Source organism: Aulonocara stuartgranti, assembly GCF_965226115.1.
Source record: "Aulonocara stuartgranti genome assembly, chromosome: 6".
Lineage (NCBI taxonomy): Eukaryota > Metazoa > Chordata > Actinopteri > Cichliformes > Cichlidae > Aulonocara > Aulonocara stuartgranti.
This window is the reverse complement of record NC_138944.1, coordinates 15,935,539-15,952,706: the sequence shown is the minus strand read 5'-3', so window position 1 is coordinate 15,952,706 and position 17,168 is coordinate 15,935,539. Positions and strand designations below refer to the sequence as shown.

At 38.9% G+C, this 17,168-nt stretch overlaps 1 protein-coding gene across 1 annotated transcript in view; it reads right to left on the bottom strand.

Annotated features, from left to right (window-relative positions):
• Positions 1-17,168, bottom strand: part of usp43a (ubiquitin specific peptidase 43a) — a 127,772-nt gene that overhangs the window by 10,165 nt on the left and 100,439 nt on the right. Inside the window, exons 12-14 of the mRNA XM_082535880.1 lie at positions 13,491-13,610; positions 5,875-6,124; positions 2,685-2,843 (exon numbers count right to left, since the gene is read on the bottom strand). Of these exons, the coding sequence (XP_082392006.1) occupies positions 2,685-2,843; positions 5,875-6,124; positions 13,491-13,610 (529 nt within the window). The remainder of the gene's footprint in view (positions 1-2,684; positions 2,844-5,874; positions 6,125-13,490; positions 13,611-17,168) is intronic.

Sequence of the window (17,168 nt, the reverse complement as noted above, 5' to 3'; positions counted from 1 at the left end):
ACTTTTATTCACAGGGTAAAACAGTTGTTTTGTATCACTAATTGCCCAGTACGATTACAGCATACAATATTATTGTCACTGCTACATTTCTGTAATGCTGCCAGAAATTATTTCCACTACTAATTAATTACCCTTGAGCTCAAAGGTCCTATTAATAAACGGTTAACGAATGTGTATTTATGAAGACGATTTGTGAGACTGGTAAACTTATGATATGTACAATGGTCTTTAGTTCTACACGGTGCATTTCAAGGTCCTGCACCCATCCGTCGGTAAACTGTACCTGGGCTTGTTGCAGTGACCTGAAGTTACTAAACTTCATGAGTGTATGCACTCACTCCAAGAAGCGTGTAATTATAAATATGAGCGTGGTGAAAGTTGGGCAGCACGCTAACGTATTTTGTCCCTCTGTGTGCTCGTAAGGGTTTACCCTAAGTAAACCTTTCACTCCTTTGATTTTTTTCCTCGTATCTTTTCTTTGACTTTTCATCAAGTCTGTCTTTGTACGGACCGGCATTGTTCTCCTTCGTTTTGTACAGAACCTTTTTGGGGGGCAAAGAAAAAGCAAGAATTTATTGGAACCGAAGAATGAACGTTTTGCGGTGCTGCAAATGCTTGCATTTGATGCGGTACTTGGATTGTTTTGCCACGGCATGCAATGCGCGAAAGTCACGTGGTCTGTCAATCTCTATAGGAGAGGAGATTACGTAAAGATAAAGGTTGGTATTATAATGATTTCAGGCATTCTGACATTTGTAGTAAGTGTATGGCCTTCAGTGAGCTGCTATGGCAAAAGGTTTCAAAGTTAGCTGCACAAAATTATTACTACTATTAAATCTGACTTTTAGCTCTTAACATACTCTTACCAGTGAAATGCGGTTCATTCATCTCAGTTTAATAATTAATAATTTCCAGTTTAAAAAAAGAAAAAAGAGTCAAACAACTGACTTTACAATATTTTGGATGAGTTCTCGCTTTCTTTTCTTTTTTGCAGTCTGACAGAGGACTTTGCTACACATTCAGCATTTCATGCGGAGCTAAATGAGCAGATCTGACAGACCCGTGGCTTTCTGTGAATCAAAGCAGGTTCTTGACAGTACGGTCTTCTCTGTTTGTACCAGCATGTTTGGCTCTTACTTCAAAGGTTGAAAGACCTCAGTATCATAGCAGCTCACAAGATGCAAGTCAGAGAGGCAGGAGCGCAGGGATAGGTGGTATGTATTAGGAAAAAAACATCTTTTTGCATCATTTATAGTCATGGGATTGGCAGCGGATTTCTTCAAGTCAACTTCCACTTGAAACGTTCGGCGCTGTATTATATAAATATCCGATTAAAACACCAACTTTTATTACATTTTTTCCTCTCTTACTGTGAAAGAGGAAGAAGAGGGATCACTTATGTCTCACTTTTGATTAATTAGAGATTACAGTTGTACTTTATTGTAGGATGCATGCTTGAGACTACAGAGAGCAAGGTGCAATTATCTTACTGTGTTTCTTACAAGTTGCTTGTGGTTAATGATTTATTTGCGGTCCAGCAAAATCATTGTTATTCTGAATTATTCCTATAGCAGTAAATGTGCCCCGCCCCACCATTTATGGAGTCTTGCTCTCGTAAAAAGTCCATTTAAATGTAAATAAACTTTTGCTGTGCAAATATTTTGCACATACTCAATGTACACATTCAGCAAGAACAGGATGTATTAGTTTGTGTTGTCTACATGGTGCATGGTGTATGTGTAAAAGAATCTTTGTCAAACTGTCTCACCAGATACGCTCAGATATATCAGATAAGGTAGGGCTGTGCGATATGACAAAAATACCATATATAAGACATTTATCGTCCTGACAACGATATAAATCACAAAAATGTAACATTTTCTGTGAATTCTGTGAATCTCGGGCAACTCAACTTGCGTTTAGTTTTTCCAGCTGGTCGTCTTTTACCTGGATTCGAGTGTTTTAACCGATGCATGAAACTATACATTTTTAGACATAAGTTGTAACGGCCACCATTTTCTTTCAAAGTTTAAGTCTAAAGTTTATTTTTTAGCACATGACGGCTCTTTTTTTGCTTCTCCTCCGTAAACTCTTACGGATACTCATACTCTTTCACGTGATTCAGTTTACTTTGAAAAGTCAAGGGATCTTGAGCTTTATTGTGAAAGGTTTCAATGGAAAACAAACAAGCGGACAGCGGAGCCACGTGATAGTTTTACCGTCATTGTTGCTAACGGCAACACGTAAAAACAGGCGCTTGTCCGTCCGTAGTGTGGTTATATTAAATATAAGAGAAAGAGAGAATTTAAGAAATTAATATAGCCACTACAGTGACCATCAAAACGATGAAAAAATATTGCCGTAAACAGTTTATTTTACGACACCACAAAACAAACGATAGCGTAAAATGAAACGATAGACGTTTTTATATCGTCATCCGATGTATATCGTTATATCGAACACAGCCCTAAGATAAGGTGTCAGACGTGTGTGCGTTTTGCGGAGCACAGTGCAGCAGACAAAACAGATATATTTGCGTCCTTGAAAACCACTCCTGCCTAAGGTACGTATGTTGAAAGTACAGACATTAATTGACTATTTACCATTTTTAGGACCATTGAAAAACAATCACAAGCTCTTATATGCTCTCAGTTGTCTGGTTTGCTTGTTATTTCACAACATACCTCTGATGGAGCTGCTGGCTGACCATGGGGGAATGGTGTTTCGCCTCTGGTAGAAAAGGATGTAAGCACCCCTTGTGCACACTTCCTCATCTTGCACCAGGTCTACGCTGCTGTCGTCGTAGCTATACCACTGACCATCCACTGAATTCCTACAGTAAGCTGGAATAAAAAACAGACAACAACGGTAAATAATGTTTTTCTCGCATAATTGTTATCAGAAAATTGCATGCAATATGGAGATTAACTCATTTTTCCCCTAAAATGCCTTGGGAGGTCCATAGCACATAATCTCTTTGCTGCCTGTAAATACAGTGTACATAGAATAGCTTCACATTTAAATGTGAGTTGTACTTTCCTCCACTGCAGAGACTGTTGATAGTGTATGTTTCTCAGCTTGTTAAAGCAGCAAGACAGAATACATCAAGGACCATTCCTGGACACTTGGAGCTGCTCTCCAGCTACAGTTTCTTGTTGTTCAGGTGCTATTTTGATTTATTTTAAAAATGTGTTTAAAGATGCTGTTATTTTTTTTCATTCCAGTAAAATCAGATCAATTTTATTTATTTTTCTTAGTTAAATGAGGGACACCACCACAGATTGTGTTATTGTGCATAACACAATTGTGCATTACACTGTTGGGCTCTCAGGTAAAAGATGATTTTATGGATGCAAATGTAAAGTGGTAGCTGCCATGGCGAAGACCTGCTTTCTCCTAATCTCCAGTTGTCACTTCTATTTCTGCAAATTAGGTACGAGTCTTCAATTTTATTCTTGTATTTCAAATGTAAATTTGATTTATTGCAGAGTCCGCCATATTGAATGGTGCGTATGTAATGTTTTGTATTGATTGTAATGAAATTGTGCATGGTCCAAGGAGCTTGCAAAGAAAGGCGTCTGGACTTCTTTAAGTTGCTTGAAGACGTTTCACCTCTCATCCGAGAAGCTTCTTCAGTTCTAAGGTCAAATGGTGGAGAGTCCCAGATTTAAACCTAGTGGGAGTATCCCCCCACAGAGGGACAAAAGGACCCCCTGATGATCCTCTAATCACATGAGCCAAGGTGTGAAACTGGGTGTGGGTCCCAATCAGCCAGGGTTTCGGGTGAGCTCATTGTGAAACCTGGCCCCACCTTATCATGCGATTTCCTGAGGTCAGATGGCCCAGGATGTGAGTGGGCGTTAAGGTGTCTGGGGAGGGATCTCAAAACTGGATTATAGATGACAGACAGTTGGTGTTATAAACCACCGCCTCTGTTCAAAGATGGTCGCTCACAGTGGACATAGATGGCTTCTTTCACTCCTCTTTCAAACCATCTGTCCTCTCTGTCCAAAATGTGAACATTGGCATCCTCGAAAGAGTGTCCTTTGTCCCTAAGATGCAGATGGACTGCTGAGTCTTGTCCTGTGGAGGTGGCTCTTCTATGGATTCTCCCACTAGGTTTAAATCTGGGACTCCCCACCATTTGACCTTAGAACTGAAGAAGCTTCTTGGATGAGAGGTGAAACGTCTTCAAGCAACTTAAAGAAGTCCAGACGCTTTTCTTTGCAAGCTCCTTTGACTACGATGACCAGGATGACTGAGAACCTTCACAGAAAGAAATTGTGCATGTTATTTACATTTTTAATGAAAATAAAGATTAAAAATAAATAACTAAAAAGCTGTCCTGCTAAGGATACAGGACAACTTCACTGCATTGAGAAGCCAATGGGTGGGGCTTTATACCGTAAAATCTTGCACAACCTCCTTTCCTCAACCAGAAAACTGAAGATATGCTGGAAGACCTGTCCACGGCCTAATAATGACCCAAAAAATAATGCCCAGGTAACAAAGAAGCATATCAGGGTCATGTAGATGCCTAGCCAGACCTCAGTCCTGTAGAAAATCTATGAAGTGAGCTGAAGCTTCGAGTTGCAAAGCAGCAGCCAAGAAACCTAAAGGATTTGGACAATTCTGCAAACCTGGTGACCATCTACAGGAAATGTCTTATCGCTGAGTTTGATAACAGGGGTTTCTCCATCAAGTACTAAGTCATGGTTTGCTTGGGGATTAAATGCACATTTAAATCAATGGCATGCAAATCAATTTAGGTGCTTGTGCAATGTACATTGTGTTTTTTTTCTTCTTTTGATGGTTTTCAGTCTCCAGTTAAAATGAAACATTGAAGACTTTATTTTTGTTGTCAGTGAGCAAACTTACAAATTCAGCAGGGGAATTAAGGAATTATTTTTCCCCCGACTGTACATAAACTAGACATAGACTGTACATGTTATTTTACTAATGGGGAGCCACCCATTAGTAAAATAACATCATTCTTATCAGACACACGTAGTTTGAAAATCCTCCACATACTAACAGTCTAAATGGCAGCCTGGACAGTACCTGAAATTGGAAATCCATCCCACATTTAGGGACTCACTTAGCTACTTGCAATTACTGTGCACAGGACTATTGGGATGAACCACAGTTCACTGAGCTGAGGATAGTAGAGACCCAGACTGCTGGAGGGTTGTATCGAAACATTTCATTTAAAATTAAAACACTAAGCAGCACAGAGCAGTTTACTTTGCTGAGGTATTGAGTATGACAGATGGGCATAGACTTTCTCAAAACTGATTGGTCAAAAACATCTGCCAAAGAAGACGGGATAACTCAGTGTTGCATGTTATTTGTCATTGAGAGATCTGAACTGTCATTTGAAGTGAAAATGGTCTTCCTTGTGGAGTTAGCATTCTAGCTAAATCTGGTCCCTGTTGTAATACACACACACACACACACACACACACACACACACACACCCACACACACACACACACACACACACACACACAGACTAATTTTCATATCTTAGTGAGAACATCTAATTGACATAATGCTTTCCCTAGACATTTGGAGCCTCAAAAATTCCTTCAAACTCGTGGGAATGAGCATTTTGTCCCTCTAAGTGACTGTTGGTCCCCACAAGTATAGTGGCATGCCAATTTTCTGTCCTCACAAAGATACCTAAACATGTACACACACACACACACACACACACACACACACACACACACACACACACACACACACACACACACACACACACACACTTTGTATATATCCATATTATGCAGTAACTTCATTTGTGTGGATGTGCCAACTGCATGACAGAAGAGTGTGTATGAAAAGCAATAAGAAGACGTCATTGTTACATACCAGTATAATGTCCTCCATGCATTCCTCCGTGATGGTTACACACAGCATAAAGATCATACAGGAATTCATGAGGAAGCATCATGTCAGCAGCTTGGTGTGGTTGGCCTGAGTGCTGTTTCCAGGAAGGTGGTGATGGCCCCATATTCAGGTTCTTCATGCTCTGGCTTCGCTTCACTACATGCGGTGCCATGTCCAGACCAGTTAGAGGGAAACGCACGAGTGTTGACAGCTTGTTCCTTCGCTCTCCAACCTGTTTCAAAAATCATTATTCATACATACAGTCCATACACACCATTATGTTTGTACATTTTTGTACTTTAAATACTTGGAAATACTTTTTTTTCTTTTGCAATTCTCAATAGTAATGTGCCAATTACTATTTTTGCCTAATGGCAAAGGCTTGACTGATTCTATATCCACTCTTTTGCTGTGACAGGAACAGCAGGGACTCTATCTATAGAAATGTATGACTGATTGATTTACAAAGTATTATGTTGATTATAGTTACAATGGAAAACAAAATGGTCATTTCCTTAAATATGTGTTGTGTCTAGAAAGTGATTTGAGGGCACCTGCGGCAAGCAGTATGAAGTTCACAGGGCATACACCAGTGTACCCAGTACAATGGCTCAACAATCACCTTTCAACATGAGAGTGATGAAAAGCATTCAAGCAAGAAAATGCTTGAGTAGCTTTACAATAAGTATTGACTGTTCTGAGTGGTGCAGTAATAAAATTTCTCAACATAACAACTAACACATGCGAGCCTGACAGAAAGAATGTGAGTCTGAACACAATTTTAAGATATTTCAGCTTTGGGTATGTAATTTATTTAAAAAATTGAAAACATAAATATTTTTGTTTCTCTGTTATTTTAGAGTCTTTACCTTACAATATAAAGCACCTTGAGGTAACAGTTGTTGTGATTTGCGCCTATATAAATTAATCTGAATGAAAATGAATTGACCAAAACATACAGCGAAAGCTGGTCAGGAGATTTTTGAAAGTAAAGTCAGTACTTTTAATGACCAGGTCTGTCACCTGATCTCACTGAGCAGTGGCTGAAGACAAAGTTAAAAACAGAACAGCTCGTGAGCAAACAATTGGAATCAACAAGTGAATATGCAGGCAAATATTACTCTGTTAGGAATCTGAACATCTACAAAAAGATTCAAAAGTAAAACTAGCATATAGCTGCCAAATGAATTAAACGGCAAATAAATAAAGACAAACTATTTGCATATGTCAAAGAAACATAAATGAATTCTGCTTTTACTTACTGTCAGTTTTATTCCAGAGGCTCTTTAGAAGTAACCAGAATCAGAAAACAAAAGTTTTAGGTCAGTAAAAGAAGTGCCCAGCAGTTTTCTCTTACATGCTTGTGATTCAGTATGGATTTTTTATTCAAATCACTTTTTAGTATAGAAGCTTTCCTACTGAGATTGAATCCTTATCATGATGGAAGGCCCTGCATAACCCCCCAACCTTAGAAATTGTGCTGTGCATATTACTGGCTCTGGTCTCTGATGCTAAGCCGGTGCTTGGTACAGATTTTGGCAGACTGACTGACTGAATTCTAATGCAGAGAGAAAAGGTGTGTCAGTCAGGAACTCCAAAATCAGGATCTGATACTAGAGTTTTTGAAGAAAGGGTCTCATGTGAGGTGATCAGCAGGGCTTAACTCATGGGGCCTTCCCTCTTTCTGCTTCTTTCTTTCCAAGCAAAGTGTAAAAGCCTGAAGTCTGACTTTTTGTCCTTGGCTCTGGACAAGAGCTGTGGTGCCTGCGACACAGCCCACATATACTACTTCCCTTTGTACGTGGAATAACAAAAGAGTTTGAAATTGAGCAGCACAATAGGAAGTGATTTGTTCATGGAGGCAAGTGCATGCTTTGATAGAAAATGGGACACACTGACAGGTGTTAGAACTGATGTTTGTCCAAATCTGACATGGAAAAATGTTGGACTTTTGAAGTGGACGAAGGATAAAGTGAGTGAAATTAACCCACAACTAAAATTGGTATTTTGGCATTGTATTATACACTAAGAGGTGCTGTGTAAGTCAGAGCAAAATAATTAACCATGTTGCTAATGTCATAACTAAAAGAGTTTATTGGGGAATATATATCACACATCTGTCAGGGGGTTCAACCTGAGCAAAGTGCTAAAAACAGTGTGCAGCCTGACAGCAAAAATTCAATAATTTTGTGAGACAAAAGGCAAAGGACATCCAGAACTGTCAGATGCATAATGGAAAGCTGATGCTGCGTTTGCTGTTGATGTGACTGTCCTACCTCAGCTTTAAAGCACTTGTTCAGGCCAAAAACAGACTAGATCTCTTTCACTGAACAAGAAGAAAGAACTGAAAAACGTCACATGAATACATGAAACTACAAGTAAGATGGCAGTACAATATATTCTATAAAGTAAAATAAAGTTTAGGGTATTTGAAATTTAGCAAAAACATGCACATTTTGCTCACAGTTGTTTTTGAGAAAATTGATTAAATTGATAAATTGTCTTAAAATATTGGTGTTTTTAACTATACCTCTTACATTTTCATTGCCTAATTGTAACATCTGCTCTCATCAGCAGCAGTTTATAAGATTAATATTGAGCATAAATGAGTCCAGCTTATTGGTGCAGCCCCCCACAGCAGTCCCAGTTTCTCAACATTCGACAGTTCCAGGTAAGACTCGTAATGACTGTGAGGAATTTATTATGTTCAGCAAGGCGGTATTAAGCACTAATGTAAAATATTACAGCACTACACTCCGGGGAGTGTGCGGAGCAATTGTACAGATTAAGTGAAAAGAAAAATCCCATCACTACATAACTTCTTACATCTATTCTATCCACGGAGGACATAAATGAATAGGCTGGGTCTCAGGAGCATATTGGCACATATGGAGCAAAAGGATCTTCAGGGATGTTCATGTTTTTTGGCATTAATGCTATACTCAGTATATGGCCCATAGGGAAAATTAATTTGGCTTCTGGAGAAAAAAATAATCATTATAAAATTGATTTATCAGTCATTTCTGTGTGTTAGGATATGTTATTAAATGTGGCAACAATGTTTTTTTGTTTTTAAGCTCCCATCAGCTTGGCATGTGTTTGCAAATGTAAGTGAAAGTTGACGAACTATTGTAAACTCTCTGTTAAAAGATTGTTTGTTTATTAAATTTGAAGTTTCCTAAAACCATTAGTTGTGTCATTGTGACTTAAACTTGTCCTGGTCAGGGCCATTGAAAAAAACAAAGTGATGGCTTAAATGAGACCAGATTAGTTAAGTAAAGGTTAACAAATGCTACCATTTTGTTAACACAAACCAGTTTGGTCAAGTTTCTCCAAAACACAGGGAGCCTTTTCAGATCACAGGATATTGTTTGTTAGCTGTGCTGGAAAACAAGGTGCTTTCCTAATGTGGCAAAAGTTTAATTGTTATGCACGCTGGTAACATATCCAAGCTTAAGTATAGTAGTATTACTATGTTACTAAAAAGATTACCGTGAACCAATTACGAATAAAAAGTCGCATGTTATGACCTTACAGTGTTAGGCATAGCAAACATAGCTGCTGCAACAAAATACTGACAACTTACAATGTGTTCATTAAAACTCAGAGAAGCAAACATCTAAAGAAAAGGGCAGGGTTCACTTTTGAAACAAGGAACAAGAAGAACCAGGCATATGAAGGGATACTAATGAGTCTCCTGTGAAAGCAGCAAGGGTTCGTGTCAAGGGTTTTTCAAATGTTTAATTACAGGGAGACGCACAAACGAAGTCGAAACCTAATTTCTATCTGTAGTCCCTGAGCAAAAAAACACTAGTGATGGGTCAGTTATAGCAAAAAGGCATGGTTTATTTTAACCCGGTCATGGCAGGAGATTCAGTACAACTGAAACTGGTGTGCATACCCAATGATCTCAGCTAGGGAAATGACCTACACACTCTAAAGCCTGTGCTGAATTACTATGAAATTGCAGTACGGGGATGAGTACTGGGAAGCTACCATGCGAACAGATGGGAAAAAACATAATAATAAGAGACTCCACCAGACAGCAAAAAGGAGAAAGCAGTGATCTATCTGATTATACCAGGTGTGGGGAAAAATATGGCCTGGCGTACACAGTGAGAAAGATTCTAACCACGGCAGGCCTCTGGGAATGAGCCATCCTAAAAGCATATATCTGTATATCTGAGGCTGAAAAAGTCTGTGGCTGATCACTAATTCTTCTTTATTTCACTCCCTTTATGTGTCATCTGCCTCCATCTTACCCCACACCTTCTGTAACACCAACCCTTTGCATGTCCTCTTTCAGTTTTCATTTGTTTTTTTTCCTGCATTGATGTACAACATCAGAATGTTTCATAAAGAGTGGTTAGAAAGTACCAGCAATTAATTTGTGTGGCACATTGGCTTTCATCATAGTTGTTTTCACTTGCCTTCTTTCATGTTCTTCCTTTCAGTAAACAGTCAGAATTCATAAAAACACCACTTTTTATCTTTTTTGTTGTTGCCATGGCTCTAAACAAAGTTTAGTTGAGGAAGAGAATGCATAGGTTTGAATCCTTTTTAACTTTCCAGACTGGGATCTCCCAGGATATTAAAGAACTTCACGGTGGCAAGGTAATGGGGTGTGGGGGATTTAGACCGATAATGATAATACGTGTTTGGAATAATGCATGAAGGCCAGAGAAAGGTGGGGTGTTGGTTTTAAAGAAGCAGGCTACGAGGCATGCTTCAATGATTGTGACATGGCGCTTGCCTATCTCACTAAAGAGGAAAGGGGGATGGAAAGAAACTTACTGTGTATAGTTTTTTCAGGCTGTGGGGGATCTTTCAGTTTCTATTTGGGTATTGACTGCTTTTTCTCTCATTTTCATTCCAGTCCTTGCCTTTTGGTTTGTGTTTTAAGCCACTTAGCACTGACCTATAAATCATTCAAGCATAAAAGACCCGTTGCCACTGATTTTCAATCCATACCTCAGCCCATTTCTCCCTGTTTCCCTTTCCTCTTTGACTGAGACCATTTTTGATTATGCTTCGACGAACATTAGCTGGATCAACAGAAGGGTTAGATGCATCACTGCATCCATCCTTTTTTTTTTAAGGACTTGACTTTCATGACTTACTGATAGCTTTTTTTGGGGGGGCACTAAGGCCACTTTTGTCTTTTAGGCCACTTTTGTCTTTTTTTTTCCTTCCGCTTGTCCAGTTTCCTGCAGATCATGATGAGATATTCTTTAAGTTTTCAGCTAACAGCTCTTTAGGAATGACTTTGGTGCAAAAACACCCTGTCAAACTTTGTTATCTTTTGCATTTTTCATAGATTAAATTAAAGCAAAAGAAACAAATTGTGGTTGTTTGTGGCAGGCTGGTAGTAACAAAGTGCTTAAAGATATGACATAACCGTGGCTCAGGGGGTTGGGAAGCGTATCTGTAACCGGAAGGTCGCTGGTTCGATCCCCGGGCTTTCTGTCCTGGTCGTTGTGTCCTTGGGCAAGACACTTTACCCTACCGCCTACTGGTGTTGGCCAGAGGGGCCGATGGCGCGAAATGGCAGCCTCGCTTCTGTCAGTCTGCCCCAGGGCAGCTGTAGCTACAACTGTAGCTGCCTCCACCAGTGTGTGAATGAATAGTGGCATTGTAAAGCGCTTTGGGTGCCTTGAAAAGCGCTATATAAATCCAATCCATTATTATTATTATTATTATTATAAAATTGGTTCTTTGCTAAATTGTCTGCTATGTGTAGACACAAAAATGGTTTATGCCTTGAGTTAAGTGCCTTTTCATGCTTGAATGACACACAGGTCACTGTTAAGTGGCTTAACAACAACAACAACAACAACAAAAAGTCCCCTGAAGATGGTCAGGCACAAAGGATTTTCTGGGACTTTTATACTCTTGCAAAAATCAGTCCATAAAAGGCCAGTTTTATTCTCTCTAATATCCAATCCAACACTGGGCCATCAAGAGAAACTGTAAGCACAATAACAACAACAACAAACTTTATTTATAGAGCACATTTAAAAACCAGTGGTATACCGAAGTGCTTAAGATAAGAGACAGAGAAGTAACACGAGTATTATAAGGCCTTAGCAAAGTATCAAATATACTCACAGGTCAATGCCACTAATACACAGGGGTAATATGAAATGCATATCAAAATAAAAACATAATAAAAGCACAAGCCATAAAAATCTGTATAAGGAAAAATAGAGTAAGTCTAAAAGTCAAGAGCAAGCATTAACAAGGAGGAAAGGCAAGATTAAACAAATAGGTTTTTAACCGTGATTTAAAAGATTGGATGGAATCGGACGCCCGGATCACAATCGGAAGGTTATTCCACAACTCTGGTGCAGCCAGGGCAAACGCCCGGGCACCTCTAGACTTCAGCCGAGATCTAGGCTGCACCAAGAGTAACTGAGTAGATGATCTTAATGCTCTGGCAGGAACATACGATTTAAGGAGTTCCTTAAGGTAGCTTGGTGCTGTGTTGTTGGTAATTTTAAACGTGAGCAGCAGTATTTTAAATTGGATGCGGTATTTTATGGGTAGCCAATGCAGGTCAGCTAGAACAGGAGTGATACAGGCAAACTTCCCAGTTCTGGTCAGAATGTATGCCGCAGCATTTTGGACTGTCTGCAGTCTATGAAGGAGGGCAGAATGAAGACCAAAATAAAGTGAGTTGCAGTAATCCAGCCTTGAGGTCACAAAGGCGTGGATGAGCTTTTCCAGTTTTCCAGTTCCCGTCAATAATGAGTTTATTAATTCGTAATTTGTAGTTGTTATGGCAAGTATTTTATCACAAACATGTTTTCACATACCCATCATCCACAGAGAAACAATTTCATTTTTACTCATTTTTATACTGAGCTGCTCTTTGACAGAGAGGTTGTCTTTTTCAATGACTGTTCACAAATGGCCCTTTTCACAGTATTCATCTGGCTTCCCTTTCTTGTTTCCTGCAGTGCTTTTGAAATCATTAAAGGCTACATTTCTTTACACTCAAACTCATCTTTTCATTTAGTATTTCAGGAAAGAAATTTGGCTTAACTGAGCCATAAAAATGATCTTTTCTTATCCTGATGAGTTCTCACAAACTGCTTTCTTGTTAAAGCAAATCCTTTAGACAACTGCAGTTTATTTAAAAGACTGTTCATATAACTAGTTGTTAATTGGAAATTGCACGTATACTCTTTTCCTGCAGCATTCAACAGACTTGTTGTTGTGTTTAGCTTCAGTTTTTTTGCACTGTTGTGTTAAATGTAGTCTGTATAATGTGTTTTAAATGAGACTAAACACAGTAAACGTTTGAATAATTATTTCAGTTCATTTTACAAAATAATCTTAAAGTTATTATTGTAAGTTGATGCTATTTGAAATCACGTTAATTTTAGTCATTTCAAAGGCGTGTATTCATATTTCTTGAATACTGTATCTGGCTCCTCTATAAATTGTCAAATTGTCTGTGTAGAGTCAGATAATAGTTCCTCAGGTGTTTGTTACTACCATAGACATCTTTTAAATAAATTATTTTGATGACTGTAGTAGTAATGTAATGATCAAGATGAAAGTCTTCACTTGAGACCACTTTGAAGCTGGCCTACCTGACGGAAGCGCTTGAGATGGAGGATCAGTATGTCTGGCAGAGTCCACAGGCTCATCTTCACCATACCCTGTTGAAGCTGCTTACAGTGGGGGCACTTCCAGGCATCATCTGGTGCAAGCTGGAATCAATATTTACATCAATTAGGTGCATAGTTACATAAATAAAGCAGGTGATATTAATCTATTTTTCATTTGCCTTTCCCAGATCAAAAATAAAAGCTTGCCTGATTAATTTTTTCACTCGTTTAGTTTTGTCATAATGATGCCTGATTGCATGAAAGCTTTTTGAATTAAAGTCTTGTCCTTGTTCCACTTAAGGGTGGAACAATTTTCTCGCTTTCCTCGTCTTTGGTTTTTCATCTTCACAGAAGCACCTTAAGGTGCTTTGAAGTCACTGTATAGAGGATAAAATGACTGGATTTTGTATGGCACATTACTCATCTTATTGACCACTAAAAGTGCTCTACTCATTCACAAAGCTCTTCATATGATGCTACAAAATACCCCCCAAACACACACGCAGATGATAAATGATGAGCAATTTTGAGGTGCGTTTGACATGCAGACTAAAGGACCCATTGATAAAAAAAAAGTACACCACCCCTCCAATTACCGATAAATCTATTCTACTGCCTAAGCCATGGTCACCTTAAATACACTTTCATTAGCTCAACATATTAAAATGCATCATCTTGGGATTTTTCTCTTCTTGCTTTATGGTTTAGAGGTCTGTGCTGCAGACTGGCAAATCTAAAGAATGGTAAAAGGTCCACTTGTTTGTGACTGACATCTCAAAGATTGCTTGGACAGGAAAAATGCCTTTAGCTGCATCAGCTCGTCATAGTACTCAGAGGAAAAATGGACAACTTCACAAAAATTATTATATAAATAATGCCCTTAGGCTAAAAAATGTCCTGTGCACACACGCTGTCAGTTAATCCTACTACAACTGTCTCATGGCTAGAAACCTAACATTTACAGTTGCTATGGTTACAGGCGGGTTTTGAAAGGCAGACAATAAGTCAGCGCTGCCCACTGAGACTTTGTGTTTTGTTTTCAAAAAAGCAGAGCCTCTCTCACAAAAGTGCAGTACAACATGTTTAGATTCTCTTCCATAAAGAAAAACTATGTTTCCCTTTCACACACTGTTGCCCTTTGAGCTGCAAGTCTGATTGTGGGTTACACTTGCTATAGCAATAAGTGACCAGATAAATATTACCTGCCAAGAAACTGCAAACGCTAATCAAATCTGGTAAAATGTGTCAATTCTCTGGCTGGCTTTTGTGCAGGGTCTCTTACAAATAAATAAACAAATAAAGCTACTGTTGGAGTTAGGGGTGTGGTTTGTGGCTCGGCAGAGGGAGAAGAGAAGGGGGAGGTGGTTCGGGTTCAGTGCTAGCTGAGGCTGTTACATGTAGTCCAATCGCTCTCCCCTATTCATGTAGTAGCACTCCTGAACCAGAGGGAGAGGAGTTTGGAGTGAGAGGAACAATTGCAGGCTTATGAAAAGATGTGATGAACACAACGGGGAGAGTCGAGGTGCACAAGAAACGAGCGCTATACAAACAAGTAATTAGCCATGGAAACAAGTGTGTCTGCCTGTAGCGTCGGGACACACAGTGTATCTAACTTGTTACAACTACTTATTCTGTGAGCTCTCAAAGAGAGAAATTACTCTTGAATACCAGTGTCCACTGAGGCACATGCAGTACGATTGCTATGCTACTGTGTGTGTCAATGTGTGTGCACATGTACGACTACCTTTGTAAAGACTGGTTTTGGTTTTAGATCTTGGGAGGAAGGATTTTGAGAAAGTGGATAAGTTTTGACTATGACTTTGTGCTTTTTTTCTGAGAGCTTCAGAGGGTTGGAATTTGGCTTTAGGGCCAAGGTTTGGGTTCAGAATGAGATAATTATATTAGAGGATAATAAACTAAACCATAAAGGAGATTTCATCATGCACATCTTGCTGCTGTGGTGGGAAAAATCTCTTCTGTGTTTCTTTAGAGTTTGTATAGATGATGTGCTGTTTACTATTGTTAGTACTGAGATTATACTGACATTTTGTTCTTGGGTACAAAGCACCATTATAATGTGTGTTGCCCCATAAACACAAGCAATGACAAGACATCTATATAACAACGGCCTGACTGCAGGACTGCCAAAAATTATTTTCAAGCTGCCAACTTGTCATAAACTTTGAGGAGTCAGACTTAAAGAGCAAAAACAAAAAGGATAAAAGGTTTTGTCTTTGGTGCTCAGTGACCAAGGCTGCAAGATTACAATATAAATTGTTATAATGTCACAGGACAAAACCCAAATTGTCCGTTTCTAAGAAGAGCCTTTGCTGCTAAACCTTTGTTAATCTAAAACAAGCAGCAGTATAAAGTAAAAAGAAAAACAAACAAAAAAAGCCCCGAATAGCTTGATTTTCTTAAATTCAGAAAACACTTTCACTTTTCAAGAAATGCTCTGCAGACCTGTTAGGCCAGGCAGGCATTTTTGCCTGACTACAAGATGTGACAAGGTTTACTGCTCGTTAACATTTGTGATTTTCATTTCATTTATCACTCATCCTCATTAAGTTCAGGATTTTTCTGATCTTTTATTTGTGTCCAAGTTAACAAACAAGGACAGAGAAGGAGTGTAGTGTAATTTAAATGAATAATGTTCAATAATTTAAAAATGAATAAAACCTACAATAGACAAGTTTGAGCAACAGAATTGCTTGCATTTTGGGAATATAGTACCAACTCTGTTTATGGAGAAGTCTACCATTTTGGGTTCGTTCAGTGTTTTAGATCAATGAGACTCCCGTCTGCAGTTACAAAGCATTTCATGTTGCATTCAGGATGACCGGAAACTAATGGCTGAGCCCATAAACTAATCAGGAAAGTGTTTTCTGAGGTCACAGAGAAAGGACACGCTGTGGGCCATTTCTCTGTGGTCTTATATTCAACCTGAAGCTTTGACACAACCAGAGGAGGCGCCACCTGCTGGCTATTAGAAAGAATGCAGACTTAAGGTATTTTTTTTTTAAAATCTTTTTATTTAGACTTTACATGTACTGCTTAGTTCATAACACATTGTTTCAAAAAGCTGTCTATCACCCCTAGTTTTCAGTCTCGTATACTGAATGACAAGTAGGCCCTGACTACTCGACCTCAGAGACCTACTAGGGGCATAGGGCTGTAAAAGTTCAATGATAATAGAAATAATAGAATAGAATAGAATAGAATAGAATAGAATAGCCTTTATTGTCATTGTACAGAGTACAACGAAATTGGAGTGCCACTCCCTTGGTGCAAGATTCAATAATAAATATAAATGTAAAATATAAAAAGTACAATAAAACAATCGCAAGTACTCAAACAATAGTAAGTACGATATATACAGGATAGCAGCATTAATATAATGACAGTATGAATAGCAGCATAATATAATGGCAGTGACGGTATGGTATAGCTAAGCAGGTTCAATTGTATTTGTGCTTATTTACTACGGTGATCGCTCTGGGAAAGAAGCCATCCCTGAATCTGTTTGTCCTGGTTTTATGTGACCTGTACCGTCGGCCTGATGGTAATAGTTCAAACAGTTGGTTGCTGGGGTGAGAGTAGTCCTTGATGATATTGCCAGCTCTGCTGAGGTACCGAGAGTTTGCAGTGACCTCCAGGCTG